General features: G+C 32.6%; 2 protein-coding genes across 2 annotated transcripts in view; one reads left to right on the top strand and one right to left on the bottom strand.

The window, feature by feature from the left end:
* Nucleotides 1-8,463: 8,463 nt before the first annotated feature.
* LOC119833659 (trimethyllysine dioxygenase, mitochondrial-like) lies at nucleotides 8,464-17,546 on the top strand. The gene is made up of 8 exons (XM_038357774.1): nucleotides 8,464-8,592; nucleotides 13,185-13,284; nucleotides 13,619-13,731; nucleotides 14,097-14,311; nucleotides 14,599-14,774; nucleotides 14,918-15,139; nucleotides 15,390-15,523; nucleotides 17,361-17,546. The coding sequence occupies exons 1-8, from the start codon at nucleotides 8,586-8,588 to the stop codon at nucleotides 17,495-17,497; spliced, it is 1,104 nt and encodes a 367-aa protein (XP_038213702.1). The 5' UTR covers nucleotides 8,464-8,585; the 3' UTR covers nucleotides 17,498-17,546.
* A 1,132-nt stretch (nucleotides 17,547-18,678) lies between these two features.
* Nucleotides 18,679-27,890, bottom strand: part of LOC119833596 (venom dipeptidyl peptidase 4-like) — a 28,817-nt gene continuing 19,605 nt past the window's right edge. Inside the window, exons 8-18 of the mRNA XM_038357668.1 lie at nucleotides 27,123-27,214; nucleotides 26,640-26,760; nucleotides 26,207-26,299; nucleotides 25,719-25,858; nucleotides 24,948-25,158; nucleotides 24,347-24,531; nucleotides 23,437-23,631; nucleotides 22,346-22,497; nucleotides 21,447-21,532; nucleotides 20,652-20,777; nucleotides 18,679-19,217 (exon numbers count right to left, since the gene is read on the bottom strand). Of these exons, the coding sequence (XP_038213596.1) occupies nucleotides 19,128-19,217; nucleotides 20,652-20,777; nucleotides 21,447-21,532; nucleotides 22,346-22,497; nucleotides 23,437-23,631; nucleotides 24,347-24,531; nucleotides 24,948-25,158; nucleotides 25,719-25,858; nucleotides 26,207-26,299; nucleotides 26,640-26,760; nucleotides 27,123-27,214 (1,491 nt within the window). The 3' untranslated portion in view covers nucleotides 18,679-19,127. The remainder of the gene's footprint in view (nucleotides 19,218-20,651; nucleotides 20,778-21,446; nucleotides 21,533-22,345; nucleotides 22,498-23,436; nucleotides 23,632-24,346; nucleotides 24,532-24,947; nucleotides 25,159-25,718; nucleotides 25,859-26,206; nucleotides 26,300-26,639; nucleotides 26,761-27,122; nucleotides 27,215-27,890) is intronic.

Genomic DNA, 27,890 nt, shown 5'->3' with positions numbered 1-27,890 from the left:
ATCGTGAACAAAATTTAAAAAACTACGTAACTCCTCTGGAATTCCTAGAACGCGTTGCAACAATTTAGTTCTCTCTAACTAATTGAATTAGCACACCTAATCCCCGTTCTGTAGTTAACCAACCGTAACATAATGTATTGCTCTTACTTATAAGTTAGAGTTTATATTTTATCGCATACGTTTACGTCTAGTCATAGGAAGTATTACTTGTTCAATTTATTTTAAAAATCGCATTATTTCATTGAATAATGACAGCACACATTCATATGAGCATACTTAATACTTCTTGAGGTGTCTTTGCTTACGAGGAGTGTCCCAGTCATAAAGTAATTTAAGACAATTTGTTAAGGAAAGAAAACAATATTTATTTTTTTTAAGATCTGGAAGTCGAGCACGTTTCGGCACTAAAAGAGCCGGCTCAAACTGGTGAAGGTATCTAACCTCCATAGTAGGTCGGCGTGATATAGGATTATACTGTGATTCGTTTGGTGTGTGGGGGATGCAAAGACAGGTATTCTCTTTCTCACCCTTCCCAGTTCATTCCTTCTTTCCAGTTGTTAATCATTTCCTTATCCCTTTCCCTATAAAAGCAGGCAGCGCATTCGCAGAGGCACTACCTCTGCCAATGTTTACGGACGGTGGCTATCGCTTACCATCAGGCGAACCACCAGCTCAGTTGCCCGCTATTACTAAAATAAATAACACTTGTGTATTAAATAGTATTTTATTATCTTAGATATGCTTTAATGAAAGAAAAACGTTGTAACAGTAATTATATAAAGTACTTACGTTTTAGTTGTGGATAATGCCGATCTAAACTTAGTCTTGAAACAGTATTTAGGATTTGAAGTGGGTAGTTAAATGAGCACTTTCAGTGTTACGACTTAGAACTGAAGTATCTAAAATTTCCAGTATGTTACTCGTAGCAGGCAAAGAGATGTTCAGGAAAAAAATCTTTTGCTTCTTAGTATCTAGATATAAATGATAGATATTGAAAATTTTGCGCATAAAGAAAGCACTATTTCAGAGTGACAAAAAGGCTATTTAAAAAAAAGTTTGATGAGCTGCGCTTGTTTGTATGTATCGGACTAATTTAGACTTTGACCCACTTTACCCGAACAGATTGAATACAAACTTTGTACATTTATCAAGATCAGTGACAATACAATTACCACACTTTTATTAACTTCAACTACATTATTGTATGTAACCGGCGTTTTTTTAAATAATTTTTAAACATGAGTTTTCCTTGTTATCCTAATTAGGATCGCCAGTATTAAATGTTCCTTACACGTATAGAAGCACGTGAGACCATTTAATTGGTTTATTCATTACAGTGTATATTTTAGCATTTTATAAACTATATTTTTTATACCAGGTCAACCTGGGTGAAACCGGGGCAAAGCGGCAAGTGTTGGGTATATAAAATATTATGTATTATATTTGAGACTAAATCAGATTACAAAACGTTCGATGCAATAACCACCAATCACCTTATTCAGCAATATTATGAGCCGTATATAAAGTGAAATACAATATTTCTTTAGTAACATAACCTATATACATCCCAAATGAGTATTTCACTAAGCATGCTATGAGAAATAAGATTATCCGACTAAAAATACTAGAGAAAGCTTCCACTTTACAACATCAAAGGTACACCCGAGTGGGACAATAAAACACCAAAATGAAGGGAAAATGTAGCGCCAAAAACTAGAATGACGATGAAAGTCAAAGCATTGCGTAACTTATATCTGTGTGAGTACGTCGCATACATTCGAGAATTATCCAGAACACGGTTTTAGTTTTAAAAGTCTGGTCACGTATGGAATTCCCAGTTTTACTAGTATTACTAATGTTTTAATAAATTTAAAACACCGTGTGACTATTTATGTGGATATTGTATAATTTTTTAACTGGGTTAATTAGATATTTGTGAAAAATATTGGATAATTAGCTGGTATTTTTTAAAGAAAATTTATTATATGATGGAAATTTACTTAAAACGGGTAAGCGAGGAGCTAAGTGACAAACGCGTTAAAGTGACCACTGTGCGAGACGAGCGAGCGAAGCGAACGTGCCTCAGCAGCTGCCGATGAGTGTCAGTATCTCCTGTAGAGCGTGAAAAGCGAGCTTAGAAAAAGAAAGAGCGCGAACAGAATATCGGTATTGATTGATCGATTTTAAAAATTATTTTTTTCTTAGGCTACATATGTACCCCGAGCGAAGCCGGGGCGAACAGGTAGTACTAAAAAAGTTCCTATAAATTGAAATCAATAGGTTCAATACTAGTAATATTATTACTTTGACAAAGTAATTCACTCTTTTTATTTTATGAAATCATTCATTTTGATTCACTAATTCAACAAACACATTACCTTGACATTTCTTGGAAATAGGAAAAAAAAACCACTGTCTTTGCATGAATAGTAGAGTTTGTACTACTGGATAACTAAAATAAAATTATTCGTACGGTATCCGGATAAATAGATATATAGATTCACTTTTTAAAACATATCTTTAATTTATTTTCTGTTTTGCTCCATCGAAAATATATTTTTCAATATAATTTGTCCATCCAATATGAATACTAATAGATTGCAGATCAATGAGATCATAGATAGAAGATAGAGGATTTTAATAAATGATAACATGTTATCATAATTAAAAATGTGTCGGATTAGTTTCCATAACTGTTTGCGTTATTCAACAATACAAAAATCAATTACTTCTAGCAAATTCTCGAAGAACTTAAAGTCCATGTTAAAAATAGAAAGCTTTGTAAATAGTTGCTGTAGCATACACACCGGTGCTGTTGGTTAACTCAGACAATTTATTTCACCGCAGATCAGGTGCAAGACTCTTAAACTCCTAACTTTAAAATTGACTCAAGGATTTGGTTTCGGCAAGCAATTTATGGTTATCGCTTCCGGAGTTATAGCTGAAGTTTTGTCTTTACAATAAAGTTACGGAACCATTAATCTTATGGCATGTGAAGTGGCAAGCTCCGTACTTTTATGGAGCCATTTTGCGACACGAGTGTCCAAATTAAATACCAGCCGTTTCGCTTTGATTTTACCGACCAGTGTAACAAGAGCTCTCAGACGTGTGATTGTGCATATGATATAGGGATCTACATTCCACGTGTTACATATGCGTCTCTTGTTTGTATGCTTTAATACATCGGAACTGAAACATGCTAGACGACTAGCTGAAAGGATTCATTCACAGAAATGGGTTCTGCTTTTATTTCTTAAAATACTTAATCCCACTAATCCTACTAATATTATAAATGCGAAAGTTTTTAAGGATGTGTGTGTGCTTGTTTGAATAACATATAGGCAACTTTAACTTTTGATACGGACTATAAGAATAAATGTATATTAAAAACAAATGAATAAGTTTACTTTATTTATTCACGTAAACGGTAATAAATCAAAGCTTGATCTCTGAACTTTGTATAATTAAGAAGTACTAGGGAATTTTTACTATAATTGAATTCAATCAAGTTTAATCGAGAGGATTTTCCGTGTATCAATTAGGTATTGTATTATTATGCTTAACAACCTTTAAGTACAATTATAAGATATTATGTCTTTATGATTAATGACTCAGACAGGAATACAATAACACGTCTTTATTTTATTCTTGCCTGTTAATAAATATTCATATGACAGCGATGATCAATGTAGTATTAACTAAATAATCCTTACTAATATTATATATGCGAAAGTGTGTTTGTTTGCAACGTCGCAAGCAGGTTTTATAACAAAAGAGTAGGTTAATTATTTTAAGTAAATCTGTCTCCTAGCGGGATATCGCAAATGCATTGAGCAACTCTTTCACTGATTGTTTTTCCTAGTACAGTAGCTAGACAAATAGGTGGTTGTGTGACTTTTGATATTTACTATGAATTGTTATGAGGAGAGACAACTTTTTAGGGGATAACGGGTAATTGAGCAGGTAGTTCCCCTGCAGGTATGCGATCACCACAATCCATGAATATTCGTAGCGCTTGTGCCTCATCGAATACGTTGCCCGAAGTTGCCGTTCACGAAGGTCTTCTGTGGGGGTGTGATACTTCCCCGGTTCGAGGTGGACCAATTCGTGCCGATGCGTGCTCGACACTTACTTTTTAGGTAAAAAGTAAGCGTAAGGAATTAAATGTTTCATTGAGGTCAATGAAACATTTAATTCCTAGTAGCTTAATATATATGTGCATTTGCTTTCCGTCAGCAAAGGTAAAAAGACAAAGTTTTTCATTAAAAAAGAACCTATATTGCACTAAATTAAATAATTTAACATATTACAATATAACTGTAGACTCCTGTTTCTAGGGATATGTTATGGAATTTGATCACTTGATCACTATTTAAAGTTCTACATAAATAACAAAGGCGACCTTGTTAAGCTCAATCTCAATCTTCAAATTCCTACAATTTAATGGATTTATCTCTACACGAAGACAGTGGCTCTGGCTGGCTGCCAATGGCTTATCTGCTAAACCACTGAATGTCTATTACTTGTTTATATGAAATGGTTTACTCCAGTTATTATTTTTTTATAACATTGTTACCGTTATTAGTCGCTATTAGTCCTATTAATATTATAAATGCGAAAATTTGCGAGGAATGGTGGATGTAAACTACCCGGAAAACAATAAATTTATCAGAAAAATGCTCTAGGAATTTGATGTAGATTATTTCATAACAAACATTTTTTATAATGACATCTATTGACCTCTGAGCAAAAGGTCGCGAGATATTGCCGAAAAACTTACTGATATTCCTTGCCTTTTGGCCTTTATAACTTTTTTGCCAGCTTGATATCAATGTCGATGTTCATAGCAACGCCGTAGGTATAGACAATATTTCATCTACTAGATCATTTTCTAGATCAGGGGAGAACTTATAGTAAAAGAGTTTAAAATTGTTTGTCACAATACTTTGTGTGGTAGACCAAATTACACACCAGCGAAGCAGCGGATAAAAGCCATTGTTCAATGAATCTTGAATAAAATTATATGATTTAAACAGAAAAAGTAGAAATTGCTCTCCGAAATGGTGGCACATAAATCTTCGGAAAGTCTATTTAAAGAGGTAACATGTATTTAAATTTTATTTATAACAATGAAATAATCTCCAAGTAATTGGTCTGAGACTTAGGAATGGAAGTTCACATGGCAAAGTTAACAACAATTTTGAAGTTAGCTTAGTTTCGATAGTTTACAAAGTGGCAGCTGCCAAAAACGATGTCTGGATCAAAACTATCTTGATCTCTCAAAAATTATTCCAGTTATTAAAATGTATATTCATTGAGAAAAACTTATAATTATTGTTGTTTGGAAAGGTTATAAGCTATTTTAATAACCAATACTGACAAAAATGCATTTTAGTAGTGCTCTTTACATCACTACAGAGCATGACATCTTAAATGCTTCATAAATAAAATTTCGCTCAAACAAAATGGGACTATATTAAATATTGACGTTGACGAAGTACAAAAGAGTTATTTACACCTCCGTTTTCAATTTGACGGATCTGCATATTAATTTTTATTCAATAATCTTTGATTGGAAAATTTAATTGTTTTGCTTTCTTTTGTTAACTTCGCACTGGAATAAAGTCTTTAAAAATAAAAGATTATTGTACGGTTTCACAGGTTCTCAATACATTTGTCTAGAAAATCATTATATCTGACTTAAATACATTAATAGTCCAAAAAAATGGGTAGGGTAAATGCGAATTTGAGACTAAAACTTGAATTTTTGATATAATTTACTTTGAGGAATCTAAAAACGAACTGTGCAAGTTTGTTTTAAATTCACCCCCGAGAAGGGGTGAAAAAAAATAAATAAAGTCGTTTTTTTGAAATTATGGCGAAACCGTAAGTGTTAGAAAAAAAAGTTTTAAATAAAATTTGTAGAGCGTAAAATTTTACACAAAAATGTTTCTATGACTTTTTTTCCTAAAATTGAAATTAACTGAGATAGGGTAGTTAGAAGGTAGGGGATGATAACTGCAACTTTAAAAAATCATAACTTATTGAAATTATTTAAAACTTTTTTTTCTAACACTTACGGTTTCGCCAAAATTTCAAAAAAACGACTTTATTTATTTTTTTTTTCACCCCTTCTCGGGGGTGAATTAAAAAAAAACTTGCACAGTTCGTTTTTAGATTCCTCAAAGTAAATTATATCAAAAATTCAAGTTTTAATCTCAAATTCGCATTTACCCTACCCATTTTCTTGGACTATAAGTGTTCGTCATAACATGTTAAATAGGCTATCAGGGACACATCGGTTTGTGGTAATGCCGGTCCTTTATCTTTAGCATTAACTGTAACATGTTATTGATAAGTTAAATAAAACTAAACTTCCACCAGGCGGTTTCGCTCGCATAGTTAAAAGAAAAAGCAATTCCGGAGTTCCTGTGGGAAATCCGGAATAAAAAATATCCTAAACCCTCTTTCGGGTCACAAACTATATTTGTACTAAATTTCATATGTGGTTTAGGCAAGAACATAGACATACAGACGGACAGACAGAGTTACATTCGCATATTTAACAATATTAGTAAGGATAAAGTAGGTGTCTAAGAGAATTGCTGTGGTATCAAGTCGGACGAACTCCAGGTAAGTAATATTGTCGCTTTGAATAACTTCGTCGTTCCGTCAGAAAACAGTCACTTCGACATTTAATTGTGTCTACGTTTTTACTTCAGCAAGGGACAAAGTTTTATAACGTTTTCTTAATACTTTTTGCTTACATGCTATTTTTGTACGTCGTAAATCCATGAAAGTCCACAAAGCGTGTTCTTAACGTGCGATAAGCCGTTTTTCTTTAATATCGCCATAAAGTTACGTAATAAAATTATGGCATATAAAGTGCCTTACACTCAATCTTCTTCGAGAATGATGTATTATATCGGCATCGATCGAGCGGCAACAGATTCAAGCTAAATGTCTCTATGTGCGTTTACAGGAAAAGCTCAAGAAAGGAGCATATTTTATAGCAAGATTTTCTGAGAATTTGTGAGAGAATTTACAATAATGACTTACATGTATGATATGGGATAAAGCGAAGGGTAGTTGTTAGTGGTGTGGAAAAATGTATCTTTAATACGTGCCTGAACAGGTCCAAATTGAAATGTGCCTTAAAGTTTTGGATATATTGAATTTACTGTGCACCGCAACTTCACTCACGTATAGCCTCCTTCGATAAATGAACTAAGATACACATGAATAATTTTTCATATCGGATCAGTATGACATTAGCGCCCTAAAACAAACAAACAATCCATAAATATATCTACGTCTGGTAAACAAACTTTATCCGTTTTGTAAGGCCCTTGCCCAACATTCGGACACGATGTGCAAATTCTATACAACAGTTTATATCTTTAATATCTTAATCTACTACTACTACTATGACGTCAGCACTTGTCCATATCAAATGTTACTCTTATTAAATTATAAATGACACTAAAGCACAAGGAAAACGTGAATGAATGAAACATTATTAACTAAGGTTGAACTCAAGGATTAATAAATTCCCAGTTTTACTGCCGAAAGGTATAACCTCTAGGTTTTATTTTAAACTACAGCACCTGGTCGAGTACATTGTGCTTGCATAATGCACGAATAAACTTCAGCTGTGGCCAGCACTAAAACTATAAAAGTATCTTGGAGAATTGTAAGGAATCTATATTTGTGAATGCTACATTGCGTAGTCATCCTGCCAATGAAAATTTTAAATGTTTTAACTTGAAATAATATAAGTTACTGTTACTTTGAAAACATTTTAACATGTCCACAAATTTGAAGAAAGGTCTTAAAGATTAATCGAGTAAATAATGCACCTAATTATATATTTTTTTTCATTTCTATTTTATAAATTTTGAATGCGAAAGTATATCTGTCTGTCTGAGAAGCATTTGCGGCTAAATCATAGCAATGAAAAGGATGAAATGTGGACTGAAAATTGTTGGAAACCCAGGATTAAATAAAGACCGAAAAATCCCTAAAAACTTGAAAGATTTGTTCGTTGTTTGCTGTATACAATCAATTCATATTTTGCATTCCATCAACTTGGTCATAGGATCGAGTTTAACTGATAAAACTTTGAAGGTTATTGAATCTGTAAAACCATTGTTCCTTATTTGATAATAATATTACCTAAGACTTGGAATACTCACCCAATGCGATTGAAATAATACTGTTCTTTGGCGTGTTAAAAATTTAGATAAAACCACATTAATTGCTTATATTTGTAATAAACTTCTAGTCAAATAAGGCGATCTAAACGGTTACATCATAAAGAATTGATTTAATTAACTCTCTTCACATATTTAAAATTCTGCTAAAACGTATACACAAATCAACATTACATAATTTTTTGCTCCTACTACGATCAATTATATTGTTATTCATAAAGATCATTTATAACTACACACATACATCATTGTTTATAAGCATCATACCCAAATCATAGCATATATATTCTAGTCGTAAGTTAAGAGTTACTTTGTTGTGAGCGCGTCGAAGTGTATGGATATTCGTCTTGTGTTTTCTAAGTGTTTGCGGATATGAGAGGTAAGTCTTCAGTCGATTTGCCTGGAGTTATGAGCTGAATAAAATATTTTTTGTTTAATTTAGTGTCCAATGAAATTGATGCGTGGATGAATTGATAAATTTTTTGTATTTATTGCTTTTATTTTGATAGTTTTGGTTCTTATTTATTATTTTATTAACGAATAATATATATACTGTGTAAGACAGTTATTTATACAATGTTAATAAATCTCAACTACGTTCTACCAATATAATTAAATTGAGCATCTGATGCATCAAAATATATCGACATTCACTGCAAGATTACATGCTTATTTTTATTAAATGATAAATTATAAGTTCTCGAAGTTACATATAAATTGATTACGACGACCTGATTGTTCTTTCAATTACTACACATTTAGAATTAAAAATTATATTTGTATACTCGTAGTTATATTTTGATCGAATACATATTAAGATTTTTGTTTAAATTATGGAATAATGAGTATAAAAATACTATTCATTTGTGTGATACTAGACGCTCGACCCGACTCCGCCTGGATATCACCATTTTTGTTTTATCCCAAGGAAGCATTTAACATTTTTATTTAATTTTCGGAATAAAAAGTATTCTATCACCCGAGTCAGCTCACACTCTGTCTATGTATAAAATTTCATCAAAATCCGTTCAGTCGTTTCAACGTGATTGACGGACAAACATCCAAACAAACATACTTTCATATTTATAATACTAGTTTTATAACAATATTATATCTTCTACCAAATGGATGACTTTAATGTAAAACGAAATAAATATTGCGCTGCGTGAAAATCCAGAATACTATGAATTTAATCAAATTAAGGTCATATAATGACATTGGAAATATCGTATTTTAATAATCGACGATTATTTTCTCTACCTACGATGATAATTATTCGTAGCTTTTGTAAAATATTTACATATAATTGAGACCTATGACTTGTTGTATCAACCCATTATTTTGAAATCTAGATTTAGCACAATTGTCGATACGTAAACATCCAATTATCTCATTTATTATACCTACTATTGTTTCTTATAATCGATGCACACTCAAGAGACGTAAATAACAACATATATATATATATATTATCATGATTTTTATGTTTCGTTTTTGAAACGTTTTATATCCTTTATAATGGACCTTACTTCTTTCTTCTTACTGATATCGTCCCTCATATAAAATTTGTCATTTTAATAACCATATGAGATAAAACACTACATAGATACTTTGAAACCAGCCTTTAACTTAACCCACCTGACTTCTAAACTACTGTCTTCATAATTTCTAAGCTTTATCTTTCGATATAACCAAACATAAATTTTGAAATAATTATTTTGATTGGCCCACTACACGCACTTTACAGTAAAATAAATTTAGTTGTTAAGAAATATTAGTCACTAAATTCTACTAATATTATAATCACGAAAGTTTGTAAGTATGGATGTTTGTAAATCTTTCACGCGAAATTAGCTTATCGATCGTATCTTATGAAATTTGATACAGAGATTGAATTTAGTCTGGATAAGCACATAGGCTGCTTTTTACCTGGGAACCACACGAGTGAAGCCGCTGGTTTCACCTTGTTAAGGAATAAATTCCCTTATCCCTTTCACCATAAAGTTAACATCCTAACTATTATAAAATGAAAATTGGAACACAAATTCCAGTTATAATTTTAACATTAAAACATTTTAGTTCAATACTACTATCAGATGACGAACTATTGTTTTTTATTGCGTAATTATTCATAATCAAAGCAAGTTTATAGCCATTTATGTGTTTATTGACCAGTTGACCAGCTTGTATAAAACTAAAACATTTAACATTGTATGCTATAATTATATCAATAACGATTTGTGTACCATTAACCTTTAATGTGTGTTGTGTTTATGGGGCAAGGACAAATATAGAGTTAGAATGAATCCCAGTGCAATGTTTTATAATTTCATATATCAAATCTTACATAATTAATGATACGATTTTATAATATAATGTTGGTTATGCTCGATAAAAAGTTCATATGCAGAAACTTTTTGTTAGAATTTGTTGTTATAATTAAGATTCTTGGCTCTCCAGAAAGGGATTGTGGGTTGTCTATAATAATTATTTATTAGTTATCCACTTTTACATCATTTTATTTATGTATGAGATATAATCGAACCAAAATCTCCTTAAAATTGTGCCCATTTCATACTTTAATTAATTTTATAGCATCTATTACTTTGTCAATCGTGTGATCATTATAATTATTATCTAAAAACGTCGTAATTGTTTGATATTTCGAATTTTGTTTCGTCCAATCCCAAAGTGTTCTTTGCAAGATATTCTATTTTCACTTTTGCTTCTTATTAGATTCTCTATGCCACAATCAAGTTTCCACAAAGACAAACTTTGCTGTCGCAAAGGCAATCGAAAAGTTCGCGCCAAAACTGCTAGGTCACAACTTTAGGAGCCAGTTAGTTATCTGGAACGAAGAGCTTGACGGTAAACTTTCGAATCAGATAGTGTACAAATACATGTTAGGATAGAAACACCTAGAACACATATAAGATTTTACCCCGTTTAATTTAAAGGAAGTTATTTCCCTCTGCGAATGCATACTATATAGCAGTTGTATTAAACAAGACAAGCAGACAAGTACCTATGAATAAAACACCAAAAAAAAATATTTTACATACAAAATTCCACCAGCTGACTATATGTTAAGAAAATAACCAATTCTGGTATGATTGATATTGATTATAAATAACAATTAAATAAATTTTATGAAAACAAATATTCATTACATTGCTTCAGTTTAATCTGAATTCTCGAAATAAATATGCCTATACGGCCCCGAAGACATAGGTATATTCTTCATTTGAGGTCCCTAAAGTAGATTCATGTATATTAAACGGCTCGAAAAACCTACACTACATTTATTAATAAGGACTTTGATTTACAAGGAAGGAACTACTGAGCAAACAATATTACTTTTGTTCGTTTTAATTCCCATTATCTGTATTAATTTTTTCATTCATTAATTTTGGGAAAAGGCAGAAAAGGAATCGTTTAATTAAACAACGACAAAACTGTGTAAAACATGTCGATGGTAACATTCCCGCGGGAGGCCGTCAATATTGCTTTTATTAAAAGCATATTAAATTCCTTATAAAAGGGAACATATTACTGGGCCGTTTTTACAGGATGCATGTGGTGTAGGCCGATATACATTGAATAATTCATAGCGCCTTCGCTTTGTAGTCGGTAATTCAATTATGGTGGAGCCGCGATGAAAACAAGTGATGATATATTGAAAAATAATATCACTGAGAGACCGATCAAATCACTAAAAATCATAATTGCAATAACAGCCACCAATAATTAATAATAAACGGTGTATAAATTATGTTTCTAGCATGTTCACATTCATAATTAACGTATTCACCGGGTGGAAAATTGTGAACATTATAATATAAATAAATGTAGTTTAGTGTTCAACATTTTTTAATTGTTCATATCGTTGAAACTTGTTTTGACATCATAATTATCACATTGTATTGATTAGTATATTATGAATCGATTCAATTGACTGAATAAAAATGCGAGACTATGTAATCTATAAACGACGACTATTAAAAAAAATAAAAAATACGCGAATAATTTAGGTAAGCTACGCTAACTAACGTAAAGAAGTTTCGAGAGGTTTCTTTAGAAATAAATTTCAAACACTTTTGAAAAGAAAGAATAATTATGTTATCTGTTGTCTAGAATCTCGATATTTTTTTTATTTAAGTTTGTTTTTACGTCACTAACCGTAATTGTAATAATAATGAACAATGCTGAATTAAAACAAACTTCTGCCATTCGTTATACAATTTGGCTGCGGCTTTGCGATAGGTACCCAAAAGGATCAAAAATATGAATAAGGATCTGTACGTAATAAAGATGGAATGAATAATTAAAACGGGGTATCGGAACTGAGCAATGGACGGTTTCATTGTATAAATTTACTTAAATCCCAAAAGGGTTTTCATTGGATTATGTTTTTATTATATTATTTCCTTTACATATAGAAATAGAAATTATAATTTCATAAGTGCCTGGAAGAATATTCAATTAGAATAAATAGCGTAAAGCGATTATGGTTTGCAAAAACATGTTCTTTGTTTTTATCAAAATTGCGTATTTTTGGCGTTTAAAAAAAATGTATATTATGGAGTATAATATTTTTTAAAAGAATAAATCTCAAGCATTAACGATAAAAAGATAGCAGTCATTAGAGGGAGCCAAAGTTTTTGCGGCTAGTAACATGTGTGCGAGAGAAAAGCTTACATGCCATGTTAGGTAATCCTAAAGGCGTGCTAATTAGCGCAAAAACAAACTTGTTGTGACTGTAAATCACGATTCAATGTTTGCCTTTAGAATTCATAATTACGTACAAGAGACGCGTTTGATTTACATTGAAATGTATTACGTATTCCATGCTGAATTAGTGTCTTCTTAGTGAGGATATCTTCTAAGAATCTTGAAAATTGAACCTTCAAAATACTATTGATGAATAAATAGTCTTACTTTATTGTATTAAGTTTAAAATTTTGGTTCTAGGTATAAAAGGTGTTGAGAGAAAGGGAACAACATTGAATGTTCAATTTGTCGATGGAGAATCCATAACCTTTGAAGATTGCTGGCTTCGAGATAATTGCAGGTTGTATACGATTGAACGATGTCGAACACAATGAGCAAAACAAAATCACCAAGTTGTCAGACAACACTCAATCTTGATAGGACCACAGTGGAGACACCAGCTTTTAAATAAAAAGAATCATCAAAATCGGTTGATCCAGTCGAAAGATCTGAGGTAACAAACCCAAAGAATAAAAATACGGATTTAGACGTCCTCTTCCTTTTTGAATTCTATTGAAAATATTACGCAAATATTTATTATTTATGAATATAATATATAGTGTGTCAACTATAAATACTAGACGAGATATTACACTATTTTGATTGTTTATATAACTGTGACCATAATATTTTAGATGTTCGACGTGTTTCAATGCATCAACGAATCAAAGGGCTTTTCATATTTTAGACTTGCCCGAGGTTTCTTTTCAAGACGTAAAATGTAATAAATCAGGCCTCACCGTGATTTGTAAGTAGAATGACTATAATTTATAACAGCTATAATACTCTTTCTGTTTTTTTTCAAATGCACCATGATATTTTATATTTGTCTTACAAATTGTCGGTACCTTCCAATCTAATCATGGGAGTTTTAAATTGAAATAATTGATTGCTGTCGTGCTTTTCCATGCATTTTGAATTTATGTACGTATGTAGAAGTAATTTCTTTGTTTAAAATTAGTAAAAAGAACTTTATAAGTAAATAAAGTATTATTGTTATAAATTTTAAATTAACGGTGCATTTTATACAACAACCTAGGCCATTACTCAAACGGCTGATTTATAATAAAAGCCATATTCTTTTCTGATTATAATAATTTTAATGCTAAACAGGGAACGATAACCACATATCTACCTACACACCGGATTTCTTAATACAATTTCACAATAAAATTTGGAACAATGACCGAAGGATGACGCCAAAGTTATGGAGAGGCGAAGTTCCAGAAGTTGCCAGAATTCCTGTTCACACATTCATTAACAGCACCGATGGAGCTAAATTAATATTTCAATCGCTACTCGACTATGGCTTGGCGTTTGTCGAACAAGTAAAGTCATATATTATATTTAATGTTATATAATATATTAAGCGTTGTTTATTTAATATAAGACTATCAAATCATACACAGGAATAATATAAATAAAAACGAACTAACGAACAAAATGTTATCCGCCATTAATTATTAGAGAAACAAACTGCGAACCCTAATTGAAGGTTGCCGATTTTCGTTCTTTGCTTTAAATAAAATATATTTAAAAATAATTTAACCTAATACAAAATTTGTTATAAATAAAAACTGTGCACAAATAAAACAGATGGTAATCATTTTTTAAGGTTGAACCCACACTAGAAGCCACGGAAGTGGTTTGCAAGGCACTAGGTGGAATTCAGAACACCCTTTTCGGTGGGATGTGGACGATCAGCCCAGAGCCTGGTGTTAATGATACAGCATACATGAATATTGCTCTTAAACAACATACAGATCTATCATCCTTTACGGAACCGGCTGGGTAATTAATTAATAGAACATTTTTTTTTAAATTAAAATTAAAAATATTATTCATGCTCTTTTTTGTAATTTTTGTTGTTTTTTTTTAGAAGATCTAGGTTAGTAGGTTAGTTGTACGCTAATAATTACGGTATTTATTTTCAGACTTCAAGTATTCCACTGCCTTCAACATGACGGTAATGGTGGAGAAAGCGTCGTGTCTGACGGTTTTTACGCGGCAAATAAATTAAAAGAAGAGCATCCTGAGGACTTCGAATTTCTGACCCGATACAACGTTGAAGCGGAATATATGTTCAATGGCCACTCGTACAGATACGCGGCGCCTGCCATTGAATTGGATAGATTTGGAGATCTTAAGGCAATCAGGTTATACAGATTTGAAATTAACTTCTCTTAAAAAACTATACAACCTAGTTTGCATTGCCACTTTATTGACATAATAGAGTAATAAATTTTTCAGTACTTTTCCCTTTTTTGCTATAATTCTTTTGGATATGTCAAATTTTAATTATAACTAGATGGTAATATAAGAATAAAAATTTGAAATGTTGCATAATCGATCTTTATAAAGGACAGATGTTTTGACAGTTTAATCAAAAAACACCTTTTATGTTAGATTTAATTCATTCGACCGAGCGCCGATCGCCTTCGATAAACCAGAAGAATGCAGAGCATATTACCGATCAATGAAGAATTTTGCGAAATACATAGAAGATCCAGCCTGCCAATGGCAATTTAAATTAAAACCAGGTTAGCTTTATTCTAAATATTATATAAATTTAAAATTAATTGCCAATCTAAAGTGAAAATTCAAATTCGTAGCACCTGTTTGGTAGTTAAGATCCATTCATCGCACTAAGCCTGTTATGGCAAATCTAAATTACACTATTACACCCATATATATTATGATACTGGCAGTCTATGTTATTCAGGGATTCTATACTGTACATATGCGTATGCAATATACCTAATACCGTGATTTTCTGGCAATAAATAAAATACAATGAATTACTTTACCAATTTCTTGAGATTGTATATAGAACCTGCTCATACACCGGCCATGTGTAAATAAATCGTGGTAATCTATATTTATCAACGAGAAGTCATCAATTGGTGAAAATGTACATAGATATAATGTAATAATAATTTAGCGGAGCAAAGCAAATATCTTTAAGTTTACTTTAAAACACTGCAAGAGCCGAGCAAGCGAAGCGAGCGTGCCGTGGCAGCGGTCGGTGAGTATCAGGCATTACCCACTCTAACATAAAGTATGTTATGAAGATACAATGATTAAATAATTAGAGTGCTCCTTTAAACAATCTATTGAAAAAAAAAAGTGCGTGTACATGTACGTTGCCTTTTCATTGATTGCTTTTGCATTTGTTTTTTATTGGTCAATTATAACTTTATAATATTATATATTATAATATTATATATTATAATATTATAATATATAATATTATAATATTATAATACCGATTATACAATGAAATAGTCAATAAAAATGACGCTATTGACATATTTTCCAATAGTCTTGACAGTTTTCGTCGCTTAGTCCTTGCTGCTCTGCGTAGCACCTAAGCCGCACTTTTCTGTGATAATTTAGTTTCTGTATGATTTTGTTGTAATCTTTTTTTTTTTTTCTGTTTAGATAAAATTTTTTCGTTAAGTTAATCTTGCGCACTAGATAGTAATTTGTGTATCCATAGAATAGATTTATACACAGAACAATATTTGATGTACATTATTACTGCTGCTCTTGTATTAGTGTATAAGTTGTTTGGAAACCAATAAAATAAAATAAAATAAAATAAAATAAAATTCATTGTATCGCCCGAATCAAGCGGAGGGTGACATGATAGAAATTTACTTTTTAGGCTTGTTTTGCATTTAACGAAGCAATTAAGTTTTTATCAGTTCGCATGTACATGTATATCCATTAATAATTATATAAGAATGAATAACAAGCTTTGCATTCCTCTTTACATCTATATATTAAATCACAACCAGAAATTAATCCATAAAAAAGGGATAATTTTCTACAGGCAAAAAAAAAATTCTGTATCATACATTGCAAATGGTTAATATTTTACAGGTTGAAACAATTTTGCAGCACAACTGAGACAATTCATAATTTTAATTCTATTATAGCATCAGTTCTTCGATATATGGAAGTATTCATAATCTGAATCTGAATGTACATAGAATATAGTAATATTGTGTGGTGTTTCCGTTCTAGCTGAATGAATAACATGAATTTAGATTATGAATCCAGGGAGTCATTCCAAATGTATGAGGCCAGCCAAACAATCGCGAATTGTTTGTATAAGAATAATTTTTCATTTATTCATTTGATCATAGCTTTATCTCATTCAGCATTCCTAGTTTAAAGCAATCACTGTCCCAATCAACAGTATATTTTTTGTAAATTAATTTAATACAGAAACAGCTTTCGTAGCTAGTGACAATTTATAAAGATACAAGCTAAAATGGTCAAGATAAAGCTATTGTCTCAATACTTTGTATAGATTTAGCCTCTGCAGTATATTCTCCTTATCTTGTATACCCTATTAAGATTCTTTTTCAGGTACGATTTTGGCATTTGACAACTTCAGAGTACTCCACGGTAGGACTGGGTTCACTGGCATGAGGGTTATTGGCGGGACCTACGTAGCAAGGACTGATTGGCTGGATAAAGCTCGTGCTTTAGAACTTATAAAGTAATATTAATGTTAAAACTCCATTTCACACGAGAATTGACAACAATCCCTATTATAATAATCCACCTGATATGCTATTAGAAATATTAACAAAATATGGTATTGCAACAATAATAAATTAGTTTTATTAGAACTGTTGTGTAATTTATTTCCAAAAAAAGAATCTTCTATATCGATTTATAAACGACGAAACAGACACAAAAACATATTTATATAGTCGAATTTAGAAATCTGCCCCATTTTTAAAACCAGGTAAACCATTTTATTTATGCTTTATACATCCTTTCTGCAAAAAGTCGAACCCCTTACGTTCTGCATTCCCACGTTAACCACTCAAAAGCGCTAAGTAAAAAAAAGCGCCTTATAAATTCAACAAACTTAAACAATTAAAAGAGATTTGATCAAACACTCAAATATATTAAATTGCCTAATTTCATCGTATGATAACATAGAACGTACTCCTATTAGTGCGCGTAATGAATTTCATTTATTCCCCCGTACTTCGAAGCTGGCTTTCCTTTCGGAATTCCATTAACATTGATTATAGGTATAAAAGCGGCTTTTAAGGTAAATAGACGAATCTCGTTACTGTTGTTTTATCGCAAATTGAAGTTCGTCAATTTTGGGGAAACACGAACGCGGCTTATGAACATTGTATGTTACGAATCTCATTACGTCTAAATGCTTGTATCAGACGACCTTTATTTTTATTGTGTTTAACGAAAATCGAGTCGAAGTATTTCTTCGGCTCGAGTTGAGAAGCTTATCATAGTTCCAATTTCATGCTTGTATAAATAATATATTAAACGTTGGGATTTGGTAAAATACATTGGATATTGTAAAGTAAATAAAACACATTTTGGAAAACAAAATATTTTACTTAAAATACGTAAAGTCCATATTTACAAACCCTTTTTCGTTCAACCTTTTGTACTATTTCAATTCAAGGAAGCGAATTAGCAATTGATTCTATCCTTTAAATATTTTATTTAATATTTGAAAATAATTCACAAATTATGTAACGATATCAAATAAATCTATTTTACAAATAATTGATAAAAACCCTGTCTTCATACTGTTATATTATTGACAAATATTTAGAATGTGTGCAACTTACAATATTTATCAAAATAATTCTCTTTCACTTCAAATAAATTAAAATATAACAATTTATACAGATAAAGAAAAATGTTTATGTATATAAATAAACAATTGGTATTTATTATTTATTATGTCGTTTAAAGGTTCTGATTGTGCTATAATTATTTCCTTAAACAGGTACTCCATAGCGTTGATAATAATTAGAAAAATTACGTAGCTTTTACGTAAAAAATAGTCTAGTTATATCGTGAATACTATTTGCGATAATATTAAAATACAATATCGGAGAAATAAACTTATTTGTGACAAAGAAAGCGTAAACCATAATATTTTACTACATTAATACCAACAATACTTGAATGAAAAATTTACGGCATACAATGCATCACGAGAAAATATCTCGCCAAGCAAATGTATACCTTAACGTATAACAATAAGAACTATGGCAATAGCACTGAAATATTTCTATCTATTTGCAGTAAAACTTTCTTTAATACGTTTAAGTAGTATGATAATTCAAATAGACAATGAGTTTACAACATGTTCTCTCTTAGGAACTTCTCGAGACCGTGGTACAAGTGATGCCTGACTCCGCCTAAGCCGTGATCTTCGTCCGTGTAGCTCTGGAAAATTTATATAAGTAAATGCATTAAAAAAACTATAGTAATACTAAAGAACTCGAAACGGTAAAGGAAAACATATTCTGAAAACCGGCATGTTCAAAAGTTCAACAACATGTGACACTGCCAACCCACACTTGGCCAGCGCGGTGGATAATGGCGTATACTCTCATAGAGGCCTGTGTCCCAGCACTGGGAATATACATGGGCTGATAATGATGATGATGATAACAAAAAACACTCAACAAAATCGTCTCACTCTTCTACAGAGTATACGAAAAGAAAACATTAAGAACTGGTGATCTTAATCAGGACAAATTCATGAAAATATTGTATTGTGACCGATCCTTGAGAAGCTTATAAAGTAGGTCAAAATTTAGTCTAAAGGAATCGGTTACATACTAAGGTGAAGCTAATAAAACGTGTTATAAATTCTTGATACAAAAATAAATGGGTGTTGTTTTTAATACTTTTTTGGTTATGACGATGTTTTTTACATGACTCTTTGAGTAATTTTAAAACAGGAATACTAATTTAATATGGAAGGGTTTTATGTACGTTCAAATGTAACTTTATTTCTATTATACTTTTTGAAAAGTGTGAACATACAAGATTTTAAAGGGACAAAGAGATTTATAGCACTCAGACATACAAATCATTTTTTGTATTGTTATGAACAAATTTGCAAACCAATTTCTATTTTATAGTTAATGGAAAGGCCTTTATCAAATGAATTGTATCTATAAATTGAAAACGCTTTTGAGTAATATTTTATAATAATAACAACAACCAATAAACAGCGGTTAGGTTAGGACGCTGCTAAGCTTTCGTTTACATTGAAAGAAATCAAAGGCTCAAGACATTTTTTTCATAACATCACTTCAATGGGCAAAATAAAATATATTGAAAAATTCCTTAAAAACTTACTACCAAAAAATATTGATTACACTATTCGGTAACGGGAAAGATTATGGCCCAGTGCCCGTCGTCTTACAATCATAATGATTGTGAGGCCCGTTTCCTTTTCCTTACCCTTCCCAGTCTATTCCCTCTATCCAGCCATCAATCCTTTCCTTTCCTCTCAAAAGCGGGCAGTGCATTCACAGAGGCACTACCTATAAAGTTCATGGGAGTTGGTAATCGCTTATCATCAGGCGAACCAACAGCTCAGTAATCCCCTATGAAATAAAAAAATGACAATTGATGATAATTAAGGTGATAATGGTGATAGTGACGAAGATGATGAGAACATTGATTATTATCCTGACAATAGAGATGTAGAAAACGATACAACTGGTGATAATTTTGATCACAAAGATGACTAGAATTTTGATAACCATCCTGACAATAGAAACGTAGAAAACAACAGAAACAGTGATGATGATATTGAGAACAATGATCACAATGATCATAACGAAACCCTCGAGAAGCGCTTACCATCTGCGTGAAGTAGACGTCGCTCTTCTGCAGGACGCGCGAGAACAGCATGGCGTGCTGGTAGTGCACGTTGTCGTCCTCCGTGCCGTGCACGAGGAAGTAGCGTTTGTCGCGGTACGCCTCCACCTGCGCGGTTCGGGCAGAGTGATTGGAGAGAGAGAGAGAGAGAGATTGGAGGAGAAATATCTCATCAAATGTTTGTTTCATCGGTTGTTTGTTAAAAGTAAATGTCAATGGATATCTGGTGTTCGTTGTGCATTTATATTGAACTAGCAGCGCCCAGCGGTTTCCCCCGCGTGAGTCTGTATCCCGCAGGAATATCGGTATAAAAAGTTGCCTATGTGCTATTCCACTTGTCCAGTTATCTACATAACAAATTTTATTGCAATTGGTTCAGTAGTTTTTGCGTGAAAGAGTAACAAACAAAGCCCCGGCTCCGCCCGGATAGTCATTTATCGTAATTGAAATAATATAAACTATTCTTTACATAAGATCAAACTGCACATACTGTGCAAATTTGATAAAAAACGGTTGAGTAGTTTAGAAGTCCATCGAGGACAAATAATGTGACAGATAATTTATATATTCTAAGATGTAACATTAATGTTTATCTTATATTTATGTCATTTATGGAATTTTGTTTAAAACGATAGTTATATTGAACTCGCTTTTCTTTATTACATTAAATAAGAATGAAATTTGAAGCAATATCTAACATTACAAAATTTTGCATAGTATATAAATGTATTCAGTTTAAAAAAGCGCCATCTATCGCCAAGCTACAGTACTACTTACCACTGAATGTGTTAGAAGGGAAGAGTTGGCATAACCTTCGGGGTTGTTTTGGGGTGTGTCCATGTACCTCTCAGTGTAGATGGTGTCTGTAATCAAAAGTATTTTCAGTTGGTACAAATTGAATGAATCCTATAAAATTCTAAAATAGTTAATTGCTATATTATATTTTATAGTTCGTCCTAAGGAGTTTTTTGCTAGAATTTTATTTAATGTTGACGCTGCTCGGTCGAGATCCAACGTATTGTTGACAACGTTGATTTAACTTTATTGCTATATAAATGTTCAATCAAATACGAGGCTTAATGTTGATGTCCTAGTTATTTCTATTAATATCTTACTTATATTTTCCTGATATCTTGGTAATATTTTGTCATTAGGAATATTACTAGCTGCGCCCCGCGGTTTCACCCGCGTAAGTCCGTATCCGTACCGTAGGAATATCGGGATAAAAAGTTGCCTATATGTTATTCCAGTTGTCCAGCTGTCTACGTACCGAATATCATTGCAATAGGTTTAGTAGTTTTTGCGTAAAAGAGCGACAAACACACACACATCCTTACAAACTTTCGCATTTATAATATTAGTAGGATAAGTTAGAAAGTGTGACTGTTCTTTTATTCTTCTGGAGTGATTTTGTGATACTTATTTTTGTATATAGAGAGAGTAACCTGGAGATAGAAGGCCCATATTCTTTTCGTTACCCTTCCCAGTCCTTTTTTTATTCCTTTCGCCAATCCTTTCTTAATCCCTTCCCAAAAAGTCGGCAATCCATTTGTAGAGGCGTAAGGTCTATTATGGACCTTATGCCTCTCTAAATGTTCATGGGCGGTGATAGCGCTTACCATCAAGCGACCCACCAGTTCCATTACCGACTGTGACAAAAAAAAGAAGCTACAAACCGTAGAAGCGCCAGTCGACGACGGGCGCGACGGCGATGGCGCAGCGGAAGGGCCCGCGCGCGAGCGCCAGCGAGGCCGCGTAGCCGCCGTACGACCAGCCCCACGCGCACGTGCGGTTGCTGTCCAGCCACGGCAGCTGCGCGTGCAGCAACCTGCCGACCCGCCCCAAATAGACTAACTCACTACCACTTCACTTTTGACGTGACAACGTCTTAAATTAGGTTGCGGCTAGGAGGCACTCATGAAAAAGTGTAACGCCCGGTAACGTTACGATGAGTCACCGAACTATGATCGGTCCGCCGCGCGCGCAGCACTAGAGAATTAGGCGCATTGAATCGGCGCGTGCTTGTGTCTCTGTCTCTGTCTTTTTAGTAATCAAACTATATTTTCTATAGTTAAAATTTGTGCAATTCTTATTTTCATTCAATTCCTTGTTCCTATTGTGCAATTTAATAATATTCATATCAATAAATATTCTACCGAGAAAAAGACGTTGTCACGTAAAATCTTCGCCCGTAAAACCGACTTTACAAGCAACCATTTTTTACTACTTGGTACTCAAACGCAAACATGCTAAAATTTCATCGACTTCGAAGAAGTATTTATAAGAATTAGCCAAACAAAACATAGATCATCAAAATCGGACCACAAAAATACAGACGAAATTGTAATCTACTCTTTTTTTTAAATCAGGTAGAAAAATTGATGAGGTTCTGTATTCGAGTGTAGAGTACTACTAACGAATATGTTATCTCAGAGCTTACTGGGTGGGCCAATTATGATGATATTTTTTTTATTTGAAAACCTGTTCCAGTGCTATTCAATGTGATCAAGTCCTGATAAATTGAAAGCAGTTTAAGTTTTTGTTATTTTTTTAGGTACATTTGTAAATGCCCTATACAGAGCCCTAGGTAGGTAGGCTAATACTCCTGCTGGCAAAAACTAGCAAATAACAACGATCTTAGTCCTCAGTAATAAAAAAAAAAACAAAAATTGGTACAATTTATCAACCAATTATAAAAACCTTTGACTACTGATCTGGTAGAATCGAAACTAACTACCAATACCAATAATAAAAAAAACCCACGCACCTCGTAACCGTGATCTGATCGTCCACCTCAACAGTTCCCAATTTCCTGTTAACCGCGAACATGTTATCGACACCGGACAACCCTGAGCCTCTCCCGTCGATGCGGGCCACGGCGATGTTGTACCGGCTCACTAGTGATGTGCCCCAGTCGACGTTCCACCGCTTCGTTACCTGCGCCGTGTCGGGGCCTGCGTAGCTGGGACGAAATTTATCGATAGTTATTATCGATGGTTTTGGAATGCAATGCTTGGCTTTTATAAATGAAAATATTATTGCGAATACATTTTAAAGTACCAGGGACCGATTCACCATTATTTATAATAATTTAAATGTTTTCTAGATTCTCAATCTGTTCTATTGGATACATTACGGGGTATGACTTAAAAACGCGTAATAAATGCATCTGTATTGACTCGTATATTATTGCCTTTGAAAATTATAAAATAACCTTTTGAGATAAATTGAAAAATATAACCACGATTTGTATCAAACATACTTTGGGACATTCATAACGTTGGATGGTTTAAGATCTCTATTTGCTCTATAACAAGTTTTTTAAATAAATAAGCAATAAGTTTTAACCATGTTCCAAACTAATTATTTAAGATTTTTTTAAGTTTATAAAATATTACGTTACTTGTACTAAAAGTCACTTTCATCTAATTTAGTCAATGGATAATATGCAAAAATGCCCAAAATAAGTGAGTTGTTATACAATTAGGCATTGTGTCACCTCAATACTTATAATCGTTATATTTTTAAATAATTCAAAAGTCATGATAAGTTGATATAGTCTCGCAGTTTTTAGCCACCATTTTATAATTTACATCACCCCCTACCGAGGGATAGAGACATAGAGAGCGTGACCGGCATCTCTATGGATAGCTGAGACACTCTATTGTTACACTCACATATAGACCAGCAGCGGCACGTTGCTCCTAGCTCTATAATCGTGCGGCGCCTGCAACAGCACCTGCGCGTCCGGCAACCCTTGCCCGAGTGATAGAGACATAGAGAGCGTAACCGGCATCTCTATGGTGTTGGCTAGCTGTGACACCTTATCGTTGTCTTCCCAAGTCCTGATGCGGGAGCCGTTCTGGAAATATTGTTTGGTTCCTGATGCTTGGTAGAAACAAAATAAAACAGACCCTAAACACTAAGGAATAATGTTGCTTTCTGCAAGTGCTGGTATTTTTCAAATCGTCCAGTAGTTTAAAAAGATTTAGTATGTAAATAATTAAGATTTAGACTACACGAGGAAAATCGCGGGTGGAACGCAAAAGCATAAAAGTATGTAAGAGTAAGGGTAGCAATTAAATATAGTGGAATCAGGCGATAGTCAGCTCACTCATATTATACGTATTAAGTTTTCAAAACACATTCATGACCCTGATTTTCTATGAGATCTTTGGATTGAAACTTGTAGCATCATCATCACATTTAAATTTCTAATACATTTATCACCATTACGAATTTCAAACTATATTACAATTCGAGCCTTTCAGTACTCACCACATTATAAATAAAGATCTGCGGGACATCCGGTCCAGCACACGTTACAGTAATACGCGTAGCTTCTTCGTTGATAGCAGCGTCATTGTAGAGACACTCTCCGCCACCATCACGCGTGACGTCACACGTGAAGCAATTAACTACACCAGCAGCGTTCACTGTGTATATATGCTGCTCGCTGCTGTCACTCACGCTGGTCGCCTTGTACCAGCTGGAGAAGAAATTAGTAGAGCTTATATGTAGAGCTGTAATTGAATGAGGGAGTTAGGTAGAGCTCGGGTAGAAAGTATTATAGAGTAGGATGAATTATGAGATTTTTGTAGAGTTAGTGTTAAAATTGATTTTTATAGAGCAGGAGTTATCACGTTGAGCAGATAATAGAATAAGGGAGTAAAGTAGAGCTGGGATCTGGATGGACAAGTTTTCAGGATGTCTCCAAAATAGGTCATTAAGCTAGACAAGTCGAGTTTAGTGTGAGTGTATCATTTCTGTACAACAGGATATATTTATTAGGTGACTGAGATAAAGAGTCAGATTTTTAAAGCACATTATCTCACAGAAAATAAATTAAGTCTGGTAAGTAAGCGGCATCTATTTGCACCCACAACATAATTTGTAACGCTTATTAATTTATTGATATTGATACTTATATATTGGAGTACATATTATTTACAAGATAAAGTAATTAAATGTGCTTTTGTACAACCTTTGTATAAATACAAATCTTTTAAAAATAAATAAATTAAATTGTATAATTGTAAAAAATCTTACATAATATTATCAGAGGTCCAAGTCATGATCTCAAGAACCGTGTGCGGTGTGTTGGAGCGGCTGCTCATGGACCACAGCGCCGTAGCGGTCGCCCCTTGAGTGACTTGCACAACTTGTTTGTATAGTACGTTGTTTACTGCCTGAAATTATCATTTTTGTTTCATTGGTAAATACTATATTAATAAAATTTGTATTTTAATGCCGACTAACTTAATAAATGTTCTCTTGATTAAAAACTCAAACTTACTTAATGTAACTTAATAAATGTTCTCTAGCCTAAAACCTCAAACTAAAACTCAAACTCAAACCTAAACTCAAAAATATATTCATTCAAAATGACTTCTTAAAGAAGCACTTTTGAACCGTCATAACACAGTTTTAACATTTATCAGATTAGATGATCAGATTTAAAATGTCAATGTTCCATTAATTCTTGGGAACATTGAAAAATCCTTCGAGTGAGATAATATAAAGAATATATTACTTACGAAAGGCAAGATTGTGATAAACGCGTTTCCTTGTTGGTTGAAAATCATAGGAATATTGTCGATCCAACCGTTCGCTTGGGTGTAGCTGAAAATCTGTAACAATCAATCAGAAATAAATATATTGGCATTTCGTATTATAACTATAGATAACGTACGTATTGAGTAATTCTTGCGGCTAGCCCCCTTTTCCATAGAAAACCAATAATAAAATCATATTAATGCAGCAGCACAGCACAGCACATAAAATAATGATAATGTTAATGATAACGATAATTAAGCCTTTTATTTAAAATTGCATTAAAAATATTATAATCCCATCACCACTCATATAAACAATAAGTTCTTGTTTACTACATCTTTTGTTCGAATACTTAGTCTTATCCTACATGAAATAAAGCCATTTAAATACATAATTGTATAGAAAAGAACATACTCGCTGGCAAGCCAGTGTGCCCTGAGTGCAGAGCTCGACGACCATTTGCGTTTGGACCCTGTCGGTCCACATCACCGCTATTGTGTTCGCATTGACGAATGTCACAGCCTTTAGGATTGCTCTAGAAATTATTATAAGAAGATTTTAAAAATGATTTTTATATTGTATATTTGAATTACGATAATTTTAGAATAAAATGTGATTTTTATGAAATATACTTTTAATAAAAGCCAAAACCTTTTATGGTAACAGTTATAATACAATAACAAGTTTTTCATTAAATCTGGTATATTGTTTTCTTCATCGCATAACAACTAGCAAAAATCGTTTCTTAGTGGATAGTATTATTTCACACTTTCTTTGATGTACAGAATTAACAACAATCAAACTAAAAATTGTAATGTTCTAAATACAAAAATACAAATTTATTTTCGGAAATATAAGCTAAAAATATATCTAAAGAAAACACGAGTAAATACTTACTGATTAAGATCGGATGGTGCGCTGTAAACTGTTTGAGCCGCGCTGGTCAAGTCCCGGACCGATACGGTCACAGTGGGGTTTGTTGTGCCCGACTGAAATGTTATCAGAATAAATAACATATTTCTGAATATAATTTATTCGTATAGTACAATTTTTAAAAGAGAAGAATTGAAAAAGAGATAAGAAAAAGAACAATTTTTTAAAAACACATTATATATATGGAGATATGCAGAGTACAAGTTGCTATGTTTGCATTGTTATTGCATTGCATTACCTGCGTGATTAAAGTAAATTGACAATTCGTTGTTTATTAAACATAGCTTATTCCATGTGAGCGGACAAATAAAAACTTCGTACATTGAAAAAAGTAAAAATGGCCACAGATTTTAGGTAATCAATAATTTGTATACAAAAATGTAAAGCTAAAGAGTTTGTTTGAACACGCTTTGCTGCAGAACTGCTGGACCGATTGCAAAAATTCTTTTACGGTCGGTTATGTACGTAATTGCTGAGTGTTGTATATGTCTCACTGACGAACCTTGGGCGAAACGCTAGTTTTACATAAGGGTAAAAGGTAAATGTGACGTCAAATTTAATGTACTAGAAACTAAATAGACGCTAGATATTGCGAATGAGACTAAAGGTGACATATTATCACTACGTAATAATATGAAACAAAGCCCATTTCCCTTTCTGTCTTATACCTAGTCTTGCCATAAATATTGTAATAAAGAAAAAAGAAAATTGTTAACTGCAAATAACATTTAT

The sequence above is a fragment of the Zerene cesonia genome, chromosome 17 (assembly GCF_012273895.1).
Source record: "Zerene cesonia ecotype Mississippi chromosome 17, Zerene_cesonia_1.1, whole genome shotgun sequence".
Classification (NCBI taxonomy): domain Eukaryota; kingdom Metazoa; phylum Arthropoda; class Insecta; order Lepidoptera; family Pieridae; genus Zerene; species Zerene cesonia.
The sequence above is the reverse complement of the archived record's forward strand: the minus strand, read 5'-3'. Positions and strand labels throughout refer to the sequence as shown.

Coding starts and splice junctions, on each gene's coding strand:
- LOC119833659 (XM_038357774.1), top strand. Junction 13,285..13,618: donor TGGCTTCGAGATAATTGCAG/GTTGTATACGAT, acceptor ATAATATTTTAG/ATGTTCGACGTGTTTCAATG. Junction 14,312..14,598: donor GCTTGGCGTTTGTCGAACAA/GTAAAGTCATAT, acceptor TCATTTTTTAAG/GTTGAACCCACACTAGAAGC.